The 23,180-nt window shown below is 37.3% G+C and overlaps 1 protein-coding gene across 1 annotated transcript; it reads left to right on the top strand.

Moving 5' to 3' along the window:
• Window positions 1–15,477: 15,477 nt before the first annotated feature.
• LOC129753871 (uncharacterized) lies at window positions 15,478–21,847 on the top strand. The gene is made up of 2 exons (XM_055749720.1): window positions 15,478–18,361; window positions 21,747–21,847. Exons 1-2 carry the CDS (start codon window positions 15,478–15,480, stop codon window positions 21,845–21,847), a joined length of 2,985 nt encoding a protein of 994 aa, XP_055605695.1.
• The last annotated feature ends 1,333 nt before the right edge of the window (window positions 21,848–23,180 follow it).

Genomic DNA, 23,180 nt, shown 5'->3' with positions numbered 1-23,180 from the left:
AATTTGTTTCATTTTGTTTCCAAAACTATCATTCATTAGTATAATTTACTATTTAGAGCCTAACATTCTGATTTACATTAATTTTCGATTAAATTCCTATCTTGTCACCACCTGAAAAGGTACCGACAATTCTCACCTAAAATCGTCAGTTGAATGCGACGATTCTCACCCACGGTGACTACGAGAATAGGGTAAGAACTCACAAAGTTCATCCGAAGTGACGTTCGTCACCTAAACCGACTACTGGAATAGAGTGACTTGGGTGAGTCGACTATCATCACGTCACGCGCGGCGCAGAATAAGGGCCATTGTATTTGTATTTTTTCTAAAAAGTATGACGTCAATGCCACATATGTAACTGATAATAAATAACTGAAAACAGGCAGTTGTTTTTGTTCCTTTATTCCTTTGCCTGATGGAACCTTGACTCATCGTTTAGTGCAAAATGATCATTAATGGTAAATAAATAAAAAAAAAAGTAGCCTCGACCAGGCACCGAACTCGAGTCATCTGTTTATTTCTCCGAAATTTTACCAATAGGCCAAATAGTCAGATGAAACTAGACAATCTTTATCTCTATAGTACAGTTGACTTCATCGAGTTGAATTAGCTAGATTCTACGGCAGAAAACTCGCGACGTGCCCCGATTAACGGTGCTTATACTGCCCCAGTGGGGGTTCTCATTATGCCCCTACTGAGACTGTTTTTCAGCATCTTTTAAAAGAAATTAAAAACGCATTTTTAAACGATTCTTTCTACCTTTTCATGTTTCAGCCAGTTAGGAAGTAGCTTTTAAATTATCAATTTCTTTAGATTACATTAAAAAACCTTCTTTCCCAGGAATTGAATTTCAGATTATGGAATGAAATATATTATGCTATCAATCAGTATAATTCACGTTTTTGCAGTTAGCTTGAATGCGGATATTTATATGCAAATCTGTCTCGTTAAACATACAGATTGTTGCACAATATAGGGGAGAGTGGGGATACTTGATCCCCTTTTCTTATTTTCACCATATCTTTTTGGAAAAATTTAGCAACTCGACGTCTTTGACATTTTCTGACAGCTTGTAACTTCAAGTTTCTATGCTCCAAAAATTAGAACGATACTTAAACCCGTTGATGAACTAGAAGCATTTTCGTGGGAGTAAAAAAAATACGATTTTTCTGAAGTTAGGGGAGACTTGATCCCCTATTGAAGGAAACTTGATCTTTTATTCAGGAAGCCCTAATCCTTGTATAAAAATCAAACAAAACCCCAAGATAGAATTTTAATTGACTATTTTGGTCATGTTTGTTCTCAATTCACAATTGATAGCAGACATAAGAAGAAAATTCTATAACTTTGTCTCAACGCTAATAACATTGCATACTTAAAGGCGCTTTTTTTTATTATAAAGAGAAAATTAATTATTTTTGCTCTTTTCTTCAGACAATTGTTTGATAAATACTAGTTTTTGGATAAATATTAGTAATTTCGTGATCAGCAATCATAACGATCAATTCAGAAGAAGAATATGCCGTTTGGAAGGGGGATCAATTGTACCCAACTCTAGGGGATCAATTGTACCCATAATCAACATTTTAGAAAACTTTTTCTGAAAAAAGTTGAGAGTTTTCCGTTGCTTTGAAAATATGGCATAACGAAGTTCATTTCACGCTCGAACGATTGATATATTGGAACAAATATCTTTTTCATAATTTTCTCATGTAAGGAACATTTTAAAGTGATGAAAAAAGATCTTCAAGTTACATTTTGTGAAATTTTTCAAACAAAGTTCAACTACTCAAACAATTATTTTGTGAAAATTTTTCAAACAACAAGCATTGTTATTTTGCTCATTTTGGCACATTTTTCTAGAACATTTGATCTTTGTAAGACATTCCAGTTTCGAGATATAGCTAAGGAATCAAGTATCCCCAGGGATCAAGTATCCTCATTCTCCCCTATTGTTAGTAATCAGTCCACAATAGAAATGAATAAAAAAAAGCACTCTAAAAAAGGATTAAGTTGAGGCAAAAAAGAGAACACTCGTTTCGCCAAAATGTTATGAAATGTACACCTTCCATCCGTGTGCTGATTACGGGATGAAATTTTAACCCGAATATTGTAGCTACAATGAAACCGAATTTACTGAGGTAAAAAACACAAACCAATTGTAAATACTCGGTACCAGGAAGTGATGGAAGGAATAAAGCATTCCAGTCCATTGAGTTTCGATCGGGACCCGCTCCGGTGTTCGGAAAAAATGCTCTGGGAAAAATGAATCAGTATCATGTAAAATTGTATTTTATTGTTTGTATCAAACCAAAGGAGAAAAAAACAAGCGGAATAAAAACACCCACGCGAAATAAAAACCAAGCGATGGAATGAAGAATTGCTGAAGAATGAACGAAAAAAAAAAACAACAATTCCTATGATCTCTGTTCCAGCTTCCAGCACATTCTCTCTCTCGATGATGTTGATTGGTAAATACCAACTAAATACAGCGGAGACGCAGGAAAAACCACAGACTGGATCGGATAGAGGGGAAAAAAAGGAAGAAAGGCAACCGCTGTGGGATGGTAAAATTGAAAATTGGAAAATAAAAACGTGATCCCAACTGCTCGCGGTTTCGGTGTTTGACTTTCATTTCATTTATATTTTGCGCTGCAGAAAAAGAAAATCCTCCTCGAACCAGCAGCATAAATGGCGGTGGCTCTGTGGATTCGATTCGCTGATGCTATCGAGTCGAGAGCAAGCCATTTCCATTCCGAGCTGCCGCTTTGGGAAAACCGAACTCAATGTTTATCGAGTGCGGCTCCAACCGGTTGATGGGGAAAAAGCATTTTACATTTCTGGCTCACGCTAACGAACAGCAGCGCTCTGCTAAATCAGCATGAAAAACGTGATTTTCGAGAGTTCACATTTGCTAATACTGCCTCCCGCATTCGCTTCTATCCTTTTTTTTTGTTACTTGAAGTATCTTAATTAGGAATAAACATAAGGACTGCAATTTAACAATTCATTTAAGCATGATTGGGGTTTGTATTAATATTATTAATGAAATACACATTACTTCCGAACAGAACGGAAAAACCTCGAAAAAAAATTCTGATAACAATGCGTGCATGAAGTCTGATTCGAATTTTTTGTACATGGCAGTCATCGTGAATCTAACTTGTGTATTTTTTGCTAGAGACAGAAATTTCTTTTTGCAACGAATTAGACTCGTGGTTTAAAGTCGAAAAGTTTTCCTTCGCTCGGTAGGACTCAGATTTTAAGACGATTTTAAAAATCTGAAAACCTGTATTTGACATCAAAAGAAAAAGGTGTAGAGTAGGGAGTGGTTAAAGTACGACCTTAGTACAATCCTGTTTTTTAAATGTTTTGCAATAGTTTTTTCATGTCACGACCAAGGTTTTTAGAAACACGAGGTTCTCCGACTTTGACAATAAGTAGGCGAGGAGTGAGCGGGGCTCTCAATGAGTTTGTTTACATACATAAGGTTATTTGCTCAACTTTTCTGTGGTTTGTTGGTAAACAAACTCCATGAGTGTCGCAGTTTCATAGCCTAAATAGCCAAAATGGCAGCATCGGGAATATCCTATGTATACAAACCTTGGTCACGACCAAGTGGCAGAAAGAAAAGAAAATTTTCGAACTGATATTTCAGTACCGCACTGACGTTTTGGTACCAAAATGCCATTGAAATCAAAGGGAAACTTACGTTTTGGTTCCAAAAAGTCAGTATGTTCCGTTTGTATGTGATTTGACAGTTGCTTCAGTGTATTGTCACGACCAAGGTGTGTATATATGTAGGAGATGTTACCGTTTATCAAACTCCCGATTCAGCCATTTTGGCTATTTAGGCTTTGAAACTGCGGAGCTCATGCAGTTTGTTTACCAACAAACCCCAGTAGAGCCGAGCAAATAATCTTATGTTTGTAAACAAACTCATTGAGCGCCCCGCTCACTCTTCGCCTACTTACTGCGAAAGTCGGAGTGTGTTAAAAAAAAACCTTGGTCACGACGGAACAGAGTGTCCCCAATAACAACAACCTTCTCACTTATCATCCAATGTGGTACAAAGAAGGTGATGAACAAACACGCACACTATTATAGAACTCGTTATTAAAAAAGTAAAAAGGTGAACAAAGCCTACGTCACTTGCCAGGATGTTTATGTCTGTACCAACACGTGAAAAGGATCTATCTCCAAAAGTAGACAAAAACCATATCCAGTACCTCATGATAGGCCAACATTTGCCCTACTTAACGGTAAAACCGTTTTCAGAAAATAATATTCCGTTACATTAGAAACTCAATTTGAGTAAAGGATCTATAAACATTCAAAACCCAGAGCTGCCATCACATGAATATACACTAGACTAGTTCACTTTTCGGCTTTTTTCGCAGATCAAAGCTGGACTCATATGGGTTGTTCCTCATGCATTTTCAAGTATTTCTGCCAAATTTGAGATCTATTGAACTAATTTCTGTTCTGCGCAATGAGTTTTTGTGAAAAAAAGCCCATTTTTCTTGAAAATTTTCATATAAGAGTACTAGCAAGCCCCTTTTAATATGAAACAATAATTTAAGGATGCATGGTGGTTGATATTATTAGCATTTTGATGGATCTGTTTTAGATAATGGTTCAAAACAAACCGAAAAAATTCAAAAAACCATAAACTACCAACTTGAGCAGAAATTTTACTCTCAAGTTGAAAGTAAAAAATCTACAGTAAATTAGAAAAAAATATTTTTTGCAAAAGCTCTTCTTGTAAAGCTAGCCCTTTTTATTACCTTTCTTTTGATGTAATAAACATACAAATTGGATATATAGCGGTAGAGTTATTTACAGATGTTTGCAAAAAATTTCAATTGATAAAATATTTTCTAACTATTCTATTGATAAAGTTTTCTCCTAACCAACTTGTGCACAAGCAAAAATATTTTATTTAATCTAGTACCCCAAGTCTAGGCCAGGAGTAAAAAAAAGCGCGCGCTTTGATCAAGTTGTATGCAAGTTCTCTTGATGCCACGTTTTTCAGGTTGCATGAAGCTAAAACTTGAATAGGAACATAATTCTGAAACTTGCCTCTTCTTCAATAGATCCTTTATTAGTAGTTGATGGTAAAGCGCTTAACGTCACAATAAGGGATGAATTGACGCCCTTATCTATGGAAATTCTAACTGAATTGCGCGAATATCAAGATTTAATTGGAGCCAAATACATCTGGCCCGGAAGAAATGGTGCCATTCTGGTCAAACAAACAGAAAATTCAAAACCTGATATAATTAAAACTAAACTCGAAATGAATCGTTATATGAGCATGCATGTCACTCAGCAAGGAAATAACACATCTACGATTCCAAATGAAAGTCCTTCACCCAAACGAAAAAGGAACAATGCTGATCCACGATCAAAATAAGATCTTAAATCTACAACTGTTTGAAACTTTTATATATTTTATTCAATGGATAGTTTAATTAATAGATACCACGAAAATGTAGAAGATTTTAATTTAAGTAGTTTTAATAATGATTCAAGATCCTTTAGAATTTTGCAATGGAATGTACGTAGTATGAATAATTTAGATAAATTTGATTGCATATTACAAACTATTGATCATTTTAATGTTTGTATCGATGTTATTGTTATTTGTGAAACTTGGCTTGGTAAAGATAACTGTTGTATTTACAACATTCCGGGATATACATCTATTTTCTCTTGCCGTGATCAACCATATGGAGGCCTAGCTATGTATATAAAAACAAATTTGAATTTTAAAACTACTGAAAATATAACTTTTGATGGCTTTCACCGAATAAGTGTCGAAATCTGTACAAGTGGTCAAGTAATTTGTGTTCATGGCGTATATAGACCCCCTGCATTTTCGTTTAACAAGTTTTGTGATCAAATTGAATCTCTTCTAACGTCTGTTGCTGATAATCACTCCTGCTTTATTGTAGGTGATTTAAACGTTCCTGTGAATCTGGTTAATTTGAATACCGTAGCAAAATATAGATCTATCTTAGAATCTTTTGGATACGCTTGTACAAACACATTTCCTACTAGGCCAACAACTCGGAATATTCTAGATCACGTAATATCGAAGCAAATTGACTTAGATCGATTGAAAAATGATACAATCTTTTCTGATGTTAGTGACCATCTACAAATACTCACGTCCTTCAATTTATTAGGTGATAAAAATGTAACAATTCTAAGAAAAGAGATAGTTGACTACGCTAAACTAAACAGCTTATTTGTGAATTATTTAAACAGTATTCAACTACCAGAAAGTGTTGATGAAGGCCTACAAGAAATCACATCAACTTACAATCGCTTTGTGAAAGTTTCTACTCGTACACTTAATAAAAGGGTAAAACTTAAAGGTAATTGCTGTCCGTGGATGACATTTGACCTGTGGACACTCATCAAAATAAAAGATAATTATTTAAAACGATCAAAAAAGCATCCTAATGATAACAATTTGAAAGAGATGTTAATTCATTTAAATAAAAAAGTGAGTGCAAAAAAACAAGAATGTAAAAGGCTCTATTACGAGCGCTTATTAAATAATTCTCCGCATTCTAAGCTCTGGAAAAACATAAATACGCTCTTAGGTAAATCTAAAACGACTTCCTCAATCAACCTTTCAGATGAAAGAGGTGTTATAACCAATAGTACACAGATTTGTGAGAAATTTAACAAACATTTTTCCACAATTGGAAAGAACCTGGCTAAAGAGATTCCAATAGACACTGAAAATGATCATTTGTCTCATATCGCACAGGTAGAAAATACAATCTTCTTACGACCCGCTAATGTAAACGAGGTTCGATTAGTTATTTTTTCACTTAAAAATAAAAAGGGTCATGGACCAGATGGCTTCCCTGTTAATGTCCTAAAAAACAACCATGAAACATTCTCGTACATACTCACACAATATTTTAACCAAATATTAGAGTCAGGAGTTTTCCCGAACTGTCTAAAAATTGCGAAAGTTATCCCTGTTTTTAAGGCTGGCGATTCGCTTGACGTCAATAACTATCGTCCTATCTCGACCTTAAGCGTTTTTAGTAAAGTGTTCGAGAAGCTTCTTGTTAATAGGATTGTAGACTTTCTAAATCAGAACAATATACTCTATAAACTGCAATATGGATTTAGATCAGGCTCGAGCACTCAAATTGCCATCTCAGAATTAGTGGAATCTATCATATGTAAAATAGAGTCAAAAAATGTTGTTGGGGCATTGTTTTTGGATCTCAAAAAAGCTTTCGACACTCTAAATCATGACATATTATTGTCCAAATTGCATAAATACGGGATAAGAGGAACAGCAAATAATATCCTTCGTAGCTACCTAGAAGATCGCAAGCAGTTTGTGGCTATTGAAAATACAAGAAGCGAATTAAGAAATATTGATATCGGTGTACCACAAGGGAGTAATATCGGGCCATTACTTTTCCTCTTATATGTAAATGATTTATGTAACCTTCAACTTAAAGGCACAGCACGTTTATTTGCCGATGATACAGCAATTTTTTATTCAGAAACTTCACCTGATATTATAATTCAGCACATTGAAGACGACCTAAAACTGCTTTCAAAATATTTCATTCAAACCTACTTCACTTAATTATACAAAAACCAAATACATGTTGTTTCGTTCTTCACATAAAAAAACTGCCTCGTACTAATGACCCAGCTATGAATGGTAATACGATTGAGAGAGTTAGTTGTTTCAAATACTTAGGAATTTACTTAGATGAAACTCTTTCATGGAATCGTCAAATTGAACACCTGGAAAAAAAAATTACTCCTCTTGCGGTGTTCTTTGGAAACTGAGAAATTTTGTTCCCCAACATGTTCTCTTTAAATTTTATTTTGCGTTTATTCACTCTCATTTGAACTACCTTGTTATGATATGGGGAAGAGCTTCTTTGTCTCACTTACAGAAACTTCAAACGCTCCAGAATAGATGCTTGAAAAACATCTTAAAACTCCCTTTGTTATTCCCTACCTTTCAGCTATACTCTTTAAGAACGCATAACGTTCTTCCAATATCTGAACTCTGTGATTTGCAAACTGTTATATATATCTATGATAATCTACACTCAACTGAAAATATTCAAAACCTCCATTTTACTACGGGGTTGCGAACTCATAACACTCGCCAGTCAGATTTCTTGCAACGAAGCCGATCCACAACATCATTAGGGCAAAAAAGAATTTCGTTTATTGGACCTACTAAATTACAACACCTTACCAACTGATATTAAAAACATAACCAATCGTTCCATGTTCAAAACCAAAGTGATACAGCTTTTGAAAGAAAAATTGAACCATTAAAACAGTCGACTCATCAACCAGTCTTTGTTTTGCATACCTTTTGCATATTTGTAGCGTTAATTTCTAATATTATTATTCTTTAAAAAATTGTAGTTTGTATTTTTATCTTATTAAATTATTGAACATAACTTGATAAAATTAGTAAATATAATTAGTGTAATAGTAAATATAGTATAATGAATCTCTTCAAAGGAAATTATTTTCCATTGAGATTCATATTGTTGTCAATTTAGTTAAATAATACATTTCCTCGCACGACATTAAACAATTTTGTGTTCTCAGCATGATTAAAATTTGCTCGCGTTAACTTTTATTATTCATTGCTGCCAGACATGCTGAGAACAGTAGCGTCCATTACCAGGGGGCTCAATTGAGCCTTTTGGTGTGGGGGAGTGTGGTGGGCCGCTACAAAAAAAAAAAAAAAAAAAAACTGATGCATAACTTTGCTCCTATTCTTGCGATAATAAAACTTTATACATCAAATGATTGATAATAAACTGGGCTACCATCAATTGGAAACAAGCGTGGAGGAATGTCTCAACCCGGAAACTCTTCCCTGGACAGAAAGAAACTCTATATCTGTGGACTAACAAAAAAGCGTTATGCCGACAACTTCTTTTCACTATCAATCGCGCTGATGATGAGACATGTATTCATTGCAGAACACCCATCGAGACCATTGAACACAAATACCGTGAATGTACTAATCTCAACGGAGCGTTCGAGCTACTTCAAAGGAAAATATACGAAACCCTCGACAGACAACGAACACTGGACTTCGAAGAACTAATTCATCCTACCTTGTTAAACATAAATAGACAAAAAAGTGAAAATTCTGAAATATCTTAGTAGCTATATAAATTTTATAAACGCAAGCAGCAATAGTGTAGACATCAATGCTTTAGATTTCCACATGAGTTTAGACATATGAAATTGTAAATAAGTTTCAACAAAATAAAACTTTAATTTATTAAAAAAAAATTATCTAAAACCGATCCTTTAAAATGTTAATAATATCAACCACCATGCATCCTTAAATTATCGTTTCATATTAAAAGGGGCTTGCTAGAACTCTTATAAGTAAATTTTCAAGAAAAATGGACTTTTTTCACAAAAACTTATTGCGCAGAACAATTAGTTCAATAGATCTCAAATTTGGCAGTGTGAGATATGAGTGAATCAGTCGTGTCATATGTTGCAATAAGTTAAACAATGCAACTGGCACCTCTATTTGCCAGCATTGTCATACCCATCACAATTGGGATTGGGCCTGCTAAAAAGAATAAAGCCTGCTCTTTACTCCTACACAGATTTCCATAAGAATGACAGCTAATCGGAGTGAAATTGGAGTGAAGGCTATTTCTCTCTCTATTTAACACACGAGAAATCGTATACCGGGACTGCGAGCGCGCCCATCGCCCATTGGTATCTTCCTCCCTCCAATCTTCTCTTTCCCGCCAATGGGCTTTGCCACTGGCTTCATCAGTTCGTCAGTCGTTTGTCTTTCGTGCATTCTAACGGACGTGCATCTTCACCGCGAAGCCCACAACAACGGTTCGCGTATTGACCGGACAAACGGGTTGAGATCGTTGTACCGGCTCTCTGGTAGACGCTGGAACCGGTCCCACAGGTAGAAATACTTGAAAATGCATGCACAACCCGTATGTGTCCGGCTTTGGTTTGCGAAAAAAACCGAAAAGTGAACTAGTCTAATATACACCTTTTACTCCGAAACAATTTTTCGCTACTACTCCACAAAAAAAACTCTAAATAATCAATTTCGCTCTTTATTAAACATAAAAACATAGTTGCAAATGAATGCGAGCTTATAACTAAAACTAAAAATAAGAAAATAGCAAAGGGTGTATAAACAGGTTAGACAAAATACTACGTGGGCTAGATTCTATCTACGATAGCGATTTGTTTTTCCATGGAAATTGATATTCCTCTATGCTTCTTTAAAATCGTTTGTCTTTCATGAAAAGCAAAAATTCTAAGTGATTTTTAATAAGGGATTTATAATAGGTTGTATTTTATTCTAACGCGTTTTCTCCATACGCCATATATGGAGATAGATCCATATTATGTGTTGGTAAAGATTTGACATTTTATTCAACATCAAAACATATTTTCAAATGAAAGTGAGCTTAAAACTAAAGCTAGAAATAAGAAAATAGCAAAGGGTGTATAAACAAGGGAGACAAAATATTACGTGAGATAGGTTATATCAACGATAGCGCGTTGTGTTTCCATGGAAATTGATATTCTTGTATTCTTACATATAGGGGATGCTTCTAAAAATCGTTTGTCTTTCATGAAATGCAAAAATTCCAAATGATTTTTAATTAGCGTTAGTTAGTTGTATTTTTTTCAAACGCGTTTTTCTCGATTCGCCATGCATATATGAAGATACATCCTTTTCATGTGTTGGTACAGATGTATCCTAGGCGAGAATCGTAAACAGTAGTTGGCAATGATTTTTTTGTCTAGCTTTCGCTGTTGATTGTTTGTTTGAAAATGCAACTGACGTCACGTATTGTCATGGTTACAATGTTTACATAAAAAAAACTTTTACTAACACTTAGCACGTATGTTCATCATCCATACTTGCAGTCAACTAACAGCGAAAGGTAACACTAGTTTTTATGGATAACCTTGGTCCGTGCGAAAAGCGCCAATAAGGACAAAAACGTGCCAAAAGCCCCCCAAAATAAGAACTGAACGAGAACCCCTGGTTACAATCATTCACCACAAAGTATACAAACAAATATTTCCTTCAGCATTTCAAAAACAATTTTTTAAATTTTGTTTTTTTTGGTACTGTTTATTTCCGTGTATATCAAGTGGTATGATTTAAATATTCTCGTTTCCCGAACATCTCATTCTAAAATATGTTGTATTCTGAGTTTGCAGCCATTTCGTGCACCCATGTTGAAGTACCATTTAAATTATTCAGTTTCATAACTTGTGTCTTCAATCATGAATAAATGAGTACAAATTTTATAACTATTTTATTCATACTAAGTTTGTTCGAAAGATATTTATAATGTAAAGTTACTCAAATTACTCGAAGGGCATGTATTAAATCTAACATAACTTTCACAAAACTCAAAGAAATTTCGCTAAATTTGGATAGAAAGTTTAATTATAGTTGAGCAACAAAACAGACTAATAAAATTAGGAGTCAAGTGCTTGACTCAAGTGCGCCATACAGCGGTCAATCCGAGAACTTTTTCCACATATCTTCAAGCAGGGCCGTAGGAAGAACCGGCTCATGGGGGAGGGAGGGGGGGTTTGTGACATAAATTTTCAAATTTTTTTTTGAACTATGCATACATAAAGAATAGGAAAAAATGTAAGGTTCTATATAGTTATTCAAGTTTGAGTTATTTTACATTAATAGAAACTTATTTATTTTAATTTCTAATTTTCGAAAATAAGTTCATAAAGTGCCAATGTTTTTATCAAGCAGTCTTAAAAAATAAACGAAGGGTTTGAAGATTTTATTTTAAAGAAATACTTTTTAAATTTAATTAAATATGAAAGTAGTAAGCTTATTCTTTTTAATCACAAGCATGGCCATTTGAAGCATTGGTAAAAATTTATCAAATATTTAGAAGTAATAGAAAAGATTAAGTTTGCGGTTCAAATCAGATTCATTTTCTACTCATGTAAACTCAATTAAAATAAAAGATTTGTCTGTTGTCAATTTTTGTTTCAAAAGAAACTGCAATATAAATAATGTTATAAAAAACCAGTAAAATATATTTTCAGTTGAATTTTATCATGAAAATAGAGTATACATGTTCTTTGGTCACAAAAAATTATCATTAATAATTTATTTCATAATTAGAATCCTGTGAAGTTTAAATAAAAAATTAAACCTAGGTTTCTCAAAAACCAAAATTTTATTTTATATTTTCAACTTCTTTTGGTTCGCGAATAACCAAAAGTTGGTTAAAACGTCTCTATGTATGTATGTATGTTGGTTATCCACCATGGGTGCACGGATTCACCGCAGTTTCTGCCAAAGTATGTGCTCACATGCATTTTTTAGATTATTAAGTTCGACAAATCTCCAATGTAGCGTGCCACCATACCCGGACCCCATGGCTTCGTATGAACTGTTATGGAGTGAATGTATTCGTGTGTTGATGTAGGTATATTTTGGAAGAACGAGTCAATCAGGTGGGCTAGTTTACTTACAGATATTCCGGCATCCGTGTATATACCTGGCCAGCTGGCAACTGATTGAACATTCTTATATTATATATTCAGTTATATGAGGAAACACATCTTACCTGTCGGCCAACTTAAGAGATTCGAACCCAAAAGTTTTCTTGCCGATACCGGGAATCGAACCCAGTACGCCTGGCATACCAAAACCAGACTCGCGCCAGCCTATCCACTAGACCACATCGGCGCTTAAAAGTTGGTTAAAACGTCTCTAATAAAATTAAAAAAAAAACTTCTTTTGGTTTGTGTTCCAAACTGACTCCGATTGAATAAAAATTTTAATTTTGAATCCGACATCTGCATTATAAATGCATTTCTCACATTGTTTTTTTAACTTAACTTCAATCTGATTCTGAATTTTCAATTTTGATTCCGAATTTAAGTACTGCCTTTTGAACCTGATATCGGAATGTAAATTCCGAATTTGTAATCAATTTTGGATTCCAAGTTCCAGATAACTAACTATTTTTACGAATTAGGAGCCAACCGGAAATCTCTTATTGGAATTCTGAATTTTTGGCTTTCAACGTAAACTTTTTTCAGTTATTTATTCAAAATTCAACTTGTGAATCTGAACGAAAATTGTTAGTGATGGAACTGTTTAAGATTTTTCAATTCTGGATCACCATTATAAAACTTTCTTTAGTTCCAATTCTGCATCAGGAGATCATCAGGAGATCAGTAACAATTAGCTAAATACAGAGTCCTAATTCTTATCTGAGGCAACAAATTTGAATGTATATATTCAAATATGGACCCAAAAAATCCCAGAATCCCAGGACCCAGAATTATTCTAACCTAAGCTTTCCAAAATTTTTTTGGCACGTACCCGACCATGCAAATCCGGAACATGTTCTGAGACATGATAATCTAATGAAAATCATGACTAAAAACATTTGACTTTTGATTATCGAAATACATTAGTCAATTTTAAATCATATATAAACTTTCAAAAATAATTTAGGTTAATTCTGATAAAATTTATTCAAAAAATTAGACGCAAATACATAATTTTTATGACTAAATTTAAGTTTTTGTTTAATTTTGCAAATGAAGTGCAAAAAATCGGGAATAAATCTGGATGATCTGACAAGCTTAGCAACAAGTCAATTTTTTGAAAACTGTTGTAGAATTATTGACCATGGATAAAAATTCTAGGTTTTGACTTTAGTTTTGAGTCGAGATTGTTACTCTTGAATCGTTTCAGTCGTTCATTCGATTAGGAATTTGTAATTTTAAGTTTACTGAAGAACATTTTGCTTGGCATTTTTGAACCCTCTTATGAAAAAACCCCAACGTATTTGTTTTTCCTAATTTTATGAAATTTTCATCACTTTTTTTATTCTAGAGTACTGTTTTTTAGAATTTATTTATATATTTTCGCCAAACATTGTAGGCTACATTGTTGCATTTTATGAACATTTAAGAACTTTATAACGTAATTATGGTGTTTGTCTAAATTATATTGATCCTGATAAAGCGAAAACTATTAAGCCGGATGTTGCAAAAACCGAATGTTGCCAAAAACGAACGAGGTCTGTATTATTTAAATTTCCATCAATTTTTCAAGGTGTAGCAAAGAACACCGGGTCAGCTAGCTTCATAATCAAAAAAAAAAAAAAAAATTAAAAACTGATTTGAATTTTGAGGTTAAATTCCATTTGAATCAGTTTTATAACAGAGGTACCAAAAAAGCTGTTCCCGCCCTAGTGATATTTTTAAGAATTTATTTATTTTTGCATAACATGTTGAAGATGTTTTTCAACAAACAACATCTCATCGCTAATAGACATTTGGTTTAGATACGCTGTTTGCCACTCAAAAACAGACACGAGATGAGAGTGAGGAAGGTATATTGGCGCCATTTATTTTTCTTTCTTTCCACTGAAACCATGTTCAAGCGTTTTAAAGCTCCAAACAAGTCCACGTGTTCAACACCCACACTTACACACAAACAGACACACATACGTAGGCAACTTGGCACGGCTTGAAAGCAAACATATTGTTAGAAAAAGAAGGAAAACATATCGACATTTGAAATGCTTGAACACCCCCAGCAATTAAAAACATCGCACGGCTTTGACAGTTCTGCCGTTGCGAGTGTGTTAGTGCGTGACTGCCGAAACAGCTGATTGAAACAGCAGCAGCAGCACAGTTTAGCATAAACCACCGTCGACAGTAAGCCATCTCGCAATAAACCGCCGCGAATTAATCAAGTCGAAAGTAAAGTGTTTCAATATAACGATCCGCGAATTCCCCGACAAGTGTCCGAACCGGTAACGTGATTGGGTGAACGATTCCCCCGAACATTTTGGTCCTTCGAAGCCAGATTCAGGACATTTGTGGAAGCCCTGTGAACCGCGGAATAGTGAAGCTGTTCGAGCTATTGTTCCTGCCTGATAGCTGCACCATTTTGGACGCCGGATTCGCCATCGCTACAGCAACTGAGAGACGACGCCGCGACGCCATCGCAGATTTGGGTGCAATTGAAAATTGCAATCTATCAGCTGGGAGATACTGCAGTTTTTGGAAGCAGATCCAGGAGGAACTAAAGGCCTTTTTTTTGGTTTGTTACGAGAACGGTAAAGTGTATACGATTGGTGGCTTGATGCATGTGGCCTACCTGAGTGAAAATAAATAAAGATTTTGCATGTGAGTAAGTCTTGGTTTGTTGCATGTGGTGTGAGCCTTGTATGCTGTAATTGGTCTAGGATTTCGCCGCATAATTTCACTTTGCTGTTCTCTATCGGTTGCCTCCCCCTCGCTGCTGTCAATAGGGTTGCCAGTTGTCAGTTTTTCGTCGCGGTACTGTGGAACGTCGAGTTGATTATTCGGTCAGTGAAAAATAAGTACAGTGTAACATATTTGGTGCAGTGTCAGATATTTAAAAGTGTAGCAATGTCTAAAAGTACGCTGAAGGCTTTGCTAAAACGTGAACGGCAGTTATATGTCATTTTTGATGGTACGGATAGATTCATCCAAACCTATCAGATTGATAGTGATCGGTGTCAATTAAGTTCGAGATTGCATGTGATTGATACTGTGTACAGTGAGTTTTTTGAAATACGGAGCAAAATTGAACTTTTGCTGGATGAAGCGGATGAGAAAGAACAGAAAGATGCTGACAGCGAAGTCAAAGGAGAGATTGCCAAGCAACGTGAAGAGGAAAACGACAAGGTTCTACAGCAATTCGATGACCGATACTTCGCGATCCGAGGTGACCTCCTTAGACTCCAAGGTGATAAGGATGCCTTAGGTGAGAACGCAACCAGCAACAGTCAGAGTCAGTCTGCGTCAGGAAATACTTCGAGAGTAAAGCTACCAGAGATACGTTTGCCGTCCTTTAGTGGAAAAATAAGAGAGTGGATTACATTCCGGGATTCCTTCCGAAGCCTTATCCATGACAACGAGCATCTGACGTCTATGGATAAGTTTACATACCTTCGTTCCTCTCTGCAGGGTGATGCACTTAAGGAAATCAACAACATTGAGCTTTCAGAGGCAAACTACGACGTCGCCTGGAAAACTTTACAAGTTCGCTATGAAAATAAGAAGCTGATTGTGAAGGCTCATCTCGACGCTCTTTTCGCCCTCGAACCGCTGAAAAAGGAGAATTACGACGGTCTGAACTTCCTCATCAGCGAGTTCGAGAAAAACTTGATGATGTTGCAGAAAATCGGAGAGCCAACGGAGTCTTGGAGCACAATATTAGTCTACATGTTGTGTTCTAGGCTAGATTCTGCAACATTGCGCCAATGGGAGACGCATTACGGGTCTAAGGAGGTCCCAACGTACGAAGAGCTGCTTCTGTTCTTGCAAGGTCACTGCTCTGTTCTCCAATCAATCACCTCTGCAAGAAATCCACCATCCGAAGCCCGTCAGACGAGATCAACAGTTTGTAATACAACCATCAGATCAGTTTCACGTTGTCCGTTCTGTGCAGATCCATGGCACTCACCGTTCCAGTGTGGCAAATTTCAACGGATGAAGGTTCCCGAGCGAATGGATGCTGCCATTCGAAACAAGTTGTGTCGGAATTGTTTGATGCCAGGCCACTTCTACCGAAATTGTGAACGAGGTTCTTGCCATCATTGTCAGCAGAAGCACCACAGTATGTTACATTCTAGATCCTCCGTTCCACAGCCGCAGTTTTCGGCACAATACCGACAGCAGAGTCAAACGCGTTCGGCGCAACAAATACCGTTTCAATCGCAACCGCAACCAATGAATCAACAGCAACAACACAACTCAAGACCAATTCAGCATGCGCACACCACTACACAGCATGCACAAACCCACTCACACAACACAAACACAAATCCAGACAACGCACAAGCCACCACAAGTCAGAATTACGTAGCACTTCCGTTTACACCGTCTCGTAATATTTTACTGTCCACGGCGATGATCCGAGTCAAGGATCGTTTTGGAAATACACTTCTGGCACGTGCGCTGCTAGATTCGTGTTCTCAGCATTGTTTGATGACACGTGAATTCTCTCGACGGCTTAAGTTCCATGAAACCCCAACGTTTTTGTCGGTGCAAGGCATCGGCTCGTCTCAAATGGTTTCAACGAAGTTAGTTTCCGCAGAAGTTGGTTCCAGATCCCCCAGAATTTCTCAGTTTAAAGAATGGATGCAATTTTTTGTACTGCCAAGGTTAACAGTTGATCTGCCTACTGCTGCTTTTGATCCTTCGATCCTTACGCTGCCGAGTTCGGCCTGTTTAGCAGATCCTGGGTTTTATGAGTCTGGTCCAATTGATGTTATTATTGGAGCCGAATTTTATATGGATTTATTGTCAGATGGAAGAATGAAGCCGTTAGAGAACGGACCCACATTACAGAATACAGTTTTTGGTTGGATTGTGTCTGGTAGATTGCCCAATAATCAAAATTCAGTTTCTCAGTCAGAAGTTTATGTCTGTTCAGTCGGTGATATTCAAGATCAGCTCACACGTTTTTGGGAGCTCGAAACATGTCATGTTCGCAGCGTTCAGTCGATTGAAGAGTCAGCTTGTGAAGAGATTTTTAAGAATACTACTGTCAGAGATGAGTCAGGAAGATTTGTTGTAACGTTACCCAAAAAAGAAGGCTTTTTGAATCGAATTGGAGATTCCAGAGTTATCGCCACGAAACGGTTTTTGAGTTTGGAGAAACGATTATCAATGGATTCTGAATTGAAAAGGTTGTATTCTGAATTTATTCACGAGTATCAGAGTCTTGGTCATATGTCAGAAGTTATCGACAGCTCAAGTCAGTTGAATGAAGTTTGCTACTATTTGCCGCATCACGCAGTTCTTAAGCCCGAAAGTACCACGACAAAGTTACGGGTGGTTTTCGACGCTTCCTGTAAGTCGTCGACAGGAGTCTCTTTGAATGATGCGCTTATGGTTGGCCCGGTTGTACAAGATGAGCTGATCGATATTGTTTTGCGATTTAGATTGTGTCAGTTTGCGATTGTGGCAGATATTGCCAAAATGTACCGTATGATCCAAGTTCAGAAATCAGACCAAAAATTGCCGAAAATTCTTTGGCGGGACTCCATCGATCAACCCCTTCGCACTTACGAGTTGTTAACAGTAACTTACGGAACAGCGTGTGCGCCTTACTTGGCAACAAAGTGTTTGCAAGTCCTAGCTGATCAGGGTTCTAAAACTCATCCCTTAGCGTCGAAGATTTTGGGTCGTTGTTTCTACGTCGATGATATGCTTGCTGGAGTTGACAGTATCGAAGAAGGTGTACAGTTAGTCAAAGAAATGTCAGAATTAATGGACTCAGCAGGTATGTCTTTGCGAAAATACGTTTCGAACAGCTCAGAAATACTCTTAGAAATCCCTGAAAATCTTCGAGATGAACGTTCGGTTTTGGAGCTTGATTCATCAAGCTCGATGGTGAAAACTTTGGGATTATTATGGGAACCTGAGTCAGATGTTTTTCGGTTTAGTACTCCAAGTTGGAAGAGTTCAGCACCCATTACGAAAAGGTCAATTTTGTCAGATGTTTCCAAGTTATTTGATCCATTGGGATTAGTCGGTCCTGTGATTATTCAGGCAAAAATTTTCGTTCAAGAACTTTGGAAACTACAATGCGGATGGGATGATGAGCTTACCGAAGATTTAAAGAGCGCTTGGGATGAATACAGAAGAAATTTGATTGGGTTAGATAATGTGTCAGTACCACGATGGGTGGGTGTCAGTAAAACAGTCAGTTCATTACAAATCCATGGATTTTGTGATGCGTCAGAGAAGGCCTATGGGGCCTGTATTTATATCAGAACTGTGTCAGAATCGGGAGAAACTGTTGTTCAATTGATGACCTCAAAATCACGGGTTGCCCCTTTAGAAAATCTCCAGAAAAAGAAGAAACGTCAGTCGATTCCAAGGTTAGAGTTGTCGTCTGCATTACTGCTTGCTCACCTGTTCGAGAAGCTCGTGAAAGGTACGGAGCTATCTTCATTCAAATCGTTTTTCTGGACAGATTCGATGATAGTCAAATGTTGGCTTGCATCTTCACCGTCAAGATGGACTAATTTTGTGGCAAATCGTGTATCTGAAATCCAGCACATTACACGGTCGGGCGTGTGGAGTCATGTCGCAGGCACAGAAAACCCAGCAGATATCATATCGCGAGGAATGACCCCCGCTCAGTTACAGTATCAGTCTCTTTGGTTTCATGGTCCCAGTTGGTTACGATTGGAGGAATCGCATTGGCCTCAACCTCAACAAGTTTGCCCAGAAATACCCAGTTCCATGCTCGAAGAGAGAGGAGCTGTCACTGCCGTCGCTGATTCTTTGACAACCAATGAGATATTTGAATTGAGAGCCTCACTTGTAGATTCAATTCGGTTGACCGCGTACTTTTTGCGATTTCGCTTCAATGCGCAAAAGTGTAACAACAGTAACAGAAAAGTCGGATATTTGTCAGCATCAGAGTTAGAAGAAGCCCTTCAGTGCTTAATCAGATTGTCCCAAAAAGAAAGTTTTCCGAAAGAATATGCAGATTTGTCGAATAACCGTCAGATTTCAGTCAGTTCAAAGTTGCTGTCTCTCAATCCACGCATGATAAATGGAATAATTTGTGTCGGTGGTCGATTAGAGAATGCAGCAATCTCTGAAACGAGAAAACATCCGTTTATATTGGACTATAAACATCCGCTTACCAGATCAGTCATGTCGTATTACCATGAGAAGTTGTTTCACGCTGGACAGCAGCTGTTGATCGCAACAGTTCGTCAGAAGTTTTGGCCAATTCATGCAGGCAGTTTGGCTCGGTCAGTAATTCATAATTGCGTACGTTGTTTCCGTGCTAGACCCAAGATTCAAGAGCAGCTTATGGCTGATTTACCCCCGGAAAGAGTGACACAAAACCCAGTATTTCAACGTGTGGGAGTAGATTACTGCGGCCCATTCCTTGTCACTTACCCCCAACGTCGATGTCGCCCGGTGAAGGTATTTGTAGCCATTTATGTGTGTCTGGTTACGAAAGCTGTGCATCTTGAAGTCGCGTCAGATTTGTCAACAGATGGGTTTCTTGCCACTTTCAACCGGTTTTGTGGCCGAAGAAGCACGCCAAGCTTGATTATGTGCGACAACGGCAGAAATTTTGTTGGAGCCAAACGGAAACTCGACGAACTTTCCAAGTTATTCAGCGAGAATAGTTTCCAAGAATCGGTCATAAAACACTCAGCAAACCAAGCAGTTGAATTTAAGTTTATCCCAGCTCGATCACCTAATTTTGGTGGACTTTGGGAGTCTGCAGTGAAGTCGTTTAAATCACTCTTGAAACGCACTATTGGTACACGCACGTTGGGCCTAGAAGAACTGCAGACAGTCGTTGTACAAATTGAGGCAGTTCTAAATTCACGTCCGCTCACTCCGTGTAGTAACGATCCAAACGATTTCGAAGTGCTTACTTCTGGTCATTTTTTGGTTCAAAAATCGCTTACTGCTCCCCCAGAACAGAACTGGGAAGATGTACCAGACAATCGTTTAAATGTATTGCACAGAATGGAAAAAACAGCCCAACAAATTTGGAAAAGATGGTCAACTCAATACTTGTCTGATCTGCATAACAGAACGAAATGGTCAAAACAGCGAGATAACATCAAGGTCGGAACGATGGTAGTTCTTAAAGAGGACAATTTACCGCCATTACAATGGGCAATCGGAAGAGTTTCAGAAATTCACCCTGGGTCAGATGGTAATGTCAGAGTTGTAACTGTTCGAACGCAATCTGGAAGTTATCAAAGAGGCATTTCGAAGATATGCATCTTACCAATTCGTGACAATAATGTCACATCGGAGAAAGAACAACAGAGTTAGATTTTGTCAGTTTTTGAGTTTGTATTTTGAAGTCTTCAAAGTACCTATACAGTTTACCAATCAAAATTCAATTAAGACTTGATTAAGTACAATAATTATGCCCGATTTAAAAGCATGAAGCATGCGATTGTGTCAGATAATATGTCAGTCAGTAACTATGTCAGAATGAACTGCGTCAGAATGAAACATAAGGTTTCACTAACAGAGGCGTTAAGTGCCAGCACAGCATTGTGCACGTTCAAATTGAAATTGTGTCCAAATGGGACTAACAGCGGCGTTAAGCGCCAGCACAATTTAGTGCACGTTTTCCAGAATGGCAGAATGATTCCCCCTAAGATGCAGAGCACATATCACCTAGCAGGGTTGATAGGTACCGTCAACCCTCTCGTCCAGGCATAGCAGTAATCGGCAGGCTTGGCCAGCATTGTCGATCGCAGCTTAAGACCAAGCACACTGGACCAGATTGGGAGCCGTCAAAATCACCAGCGAGAAAGGACTCGAGGCAACGGAGGAGTCAGCGGAGGCCTAGTGGCCTCCGCGCCAGGCAAGTTCCTTTCATGTTTGCGCTTCGACGGTTTAAAAAGCGCTCTTCATCCTAACAGGTCACTCTGGTATTCTTCCCGCACGTCATCGAGTAACATCACACGTCGGTTGCATCGCAGAACTCCACCGCAGTAGATCACTCAGCACTACAAGGTTTTTGAGAAACCGACGATCCAGCAGCAACAAAACAACGGCAGTAAACATCAGCGCAGCCTAAAACAGTGAAACAAGCAGAAATTAGTTTCATCATTTAAAGAATTTGTTCAAATTCTTCTCACTGCTAACCGTATCCCTACTGCAAGGTCGCAGTCATCGCAGTTCACATCATACTCATCAGCTGATCTCAAATATGCAGCAGCTAACGGAACATAAAGGATATGATGCAGCATTTGAACACACATAAACTAATACACTTCAGAACTTTTTCACACCCTAGATTAGTTTTCACAATATTATAAGCAGAATTTGCATTTATTTGTATAAAATCAGATCCACCGTAACAGAATCGCACTATGATGAAATCAAAACAAACATGAATTATGTTTATATACCGTTAGAGTAAGTAAGATAGATTGAAATGATATTTCAAGGCGGGCGGCATATGTTAGAAAAAGAAGGAAAACATATCGACATTTGAAATGCTTGAACACCCCCAGCAATTAAAAACATCGCACGGCTTTGACAGTTCTGCCGTTGCGAGTGTGTTAGTGCGTGACTGCCGAAACAGCTGATTGAAACAGCAGCAGCAGCACAGTTTAGCATAAACCACCGTCGACAGTAAGCCATCTCGCAATAAACCGCCGCGAATTAATCAAGTCGAAAGTAAAGTGTTTCAATATAACGATCCGCGAATTCCCCGACAAGTGTCCGAACCGGTAACGTGATTGGGTGAACGATTCCCCCGAACACATATTATAACATGAAGCCGCCCTGTTTATCTAGTACGATACACACATAGAGAGAGCAAATTTCCGTTAATCCCGTGCGGTTAGGGACAGGTGAAATAATTTTATGTTGGACAAATATGGCCGAACACGTTTTTGCGGTTTGGCGGACTCTGTTTGCATATTTGATCGTGAGCTGTTTTTTTGCACCTCCAGTTGGTTTGCGCGCATAAATAATGCTGCCCGACTGAGTTGGTGCCGTGCCAATCGGGCGGAACAATGTTGTTCCATTCGGGAAATTGACCGAGAGTAGCTGCCGGCGAATTAATACATTGAAATAAGTTCGGATCGAATTGCGAAACGAGATTTTTTTATATTTCCTGTTGTTTCGATGTTTTAATCGAATCAGGTTTCATGGCGTTCGGAAGCTGCGATTTGTCATGTTTTTGGGTAACATTTTCCTGCAGCAAATGGCGTCAGTAATTCGAAACGATCGGATTTCCGGAAGCTATCGCAATTTAAAATTATTAACATAAAAGGGGTTCAGGAGAGTTAATATATTTTGGTAAAATTTGTAAAAATACGGTGCTTTTCAATCAGGAAAGATCGGATGAAAATTTTGAACTAAAAAATGGTTTATCTTTAAATAGATATTTAAAATTTTCATGATCAATGTTGTTTTTATAGAAATTTGCTTTTATCAATCCAATTTTCTGTTCGATGTTTGCCAGCTATTATACTGCCGAACCTCGAATTTAATTTCAATAACAGATCCAACTTATCTTTTACTCAAAACTATTGATCTTCGTCTACAAAAACATTTTGTTCAGTGAATAACTTTTGAATGTATTG

Source organism: Uranotaenia lowii, chromosome 3, assembly GCF_029784155.1.
Source record: "Uranotaenia lowii strain MFRU-FL chromosome 3, ASM2978415v1, whole genome shotgun sequence".
NCBI lineage: Eukaryota > Metazoa > Arthropoda > Insecta > Diptera > Culicidae > Uranotaenia > Uranotaenia lowii.
The sequence above is the reverse complement of the archived record's forward strand: the minus strand, read 5'-3'. Positions and strand labels throughout refer to the sequence as shown.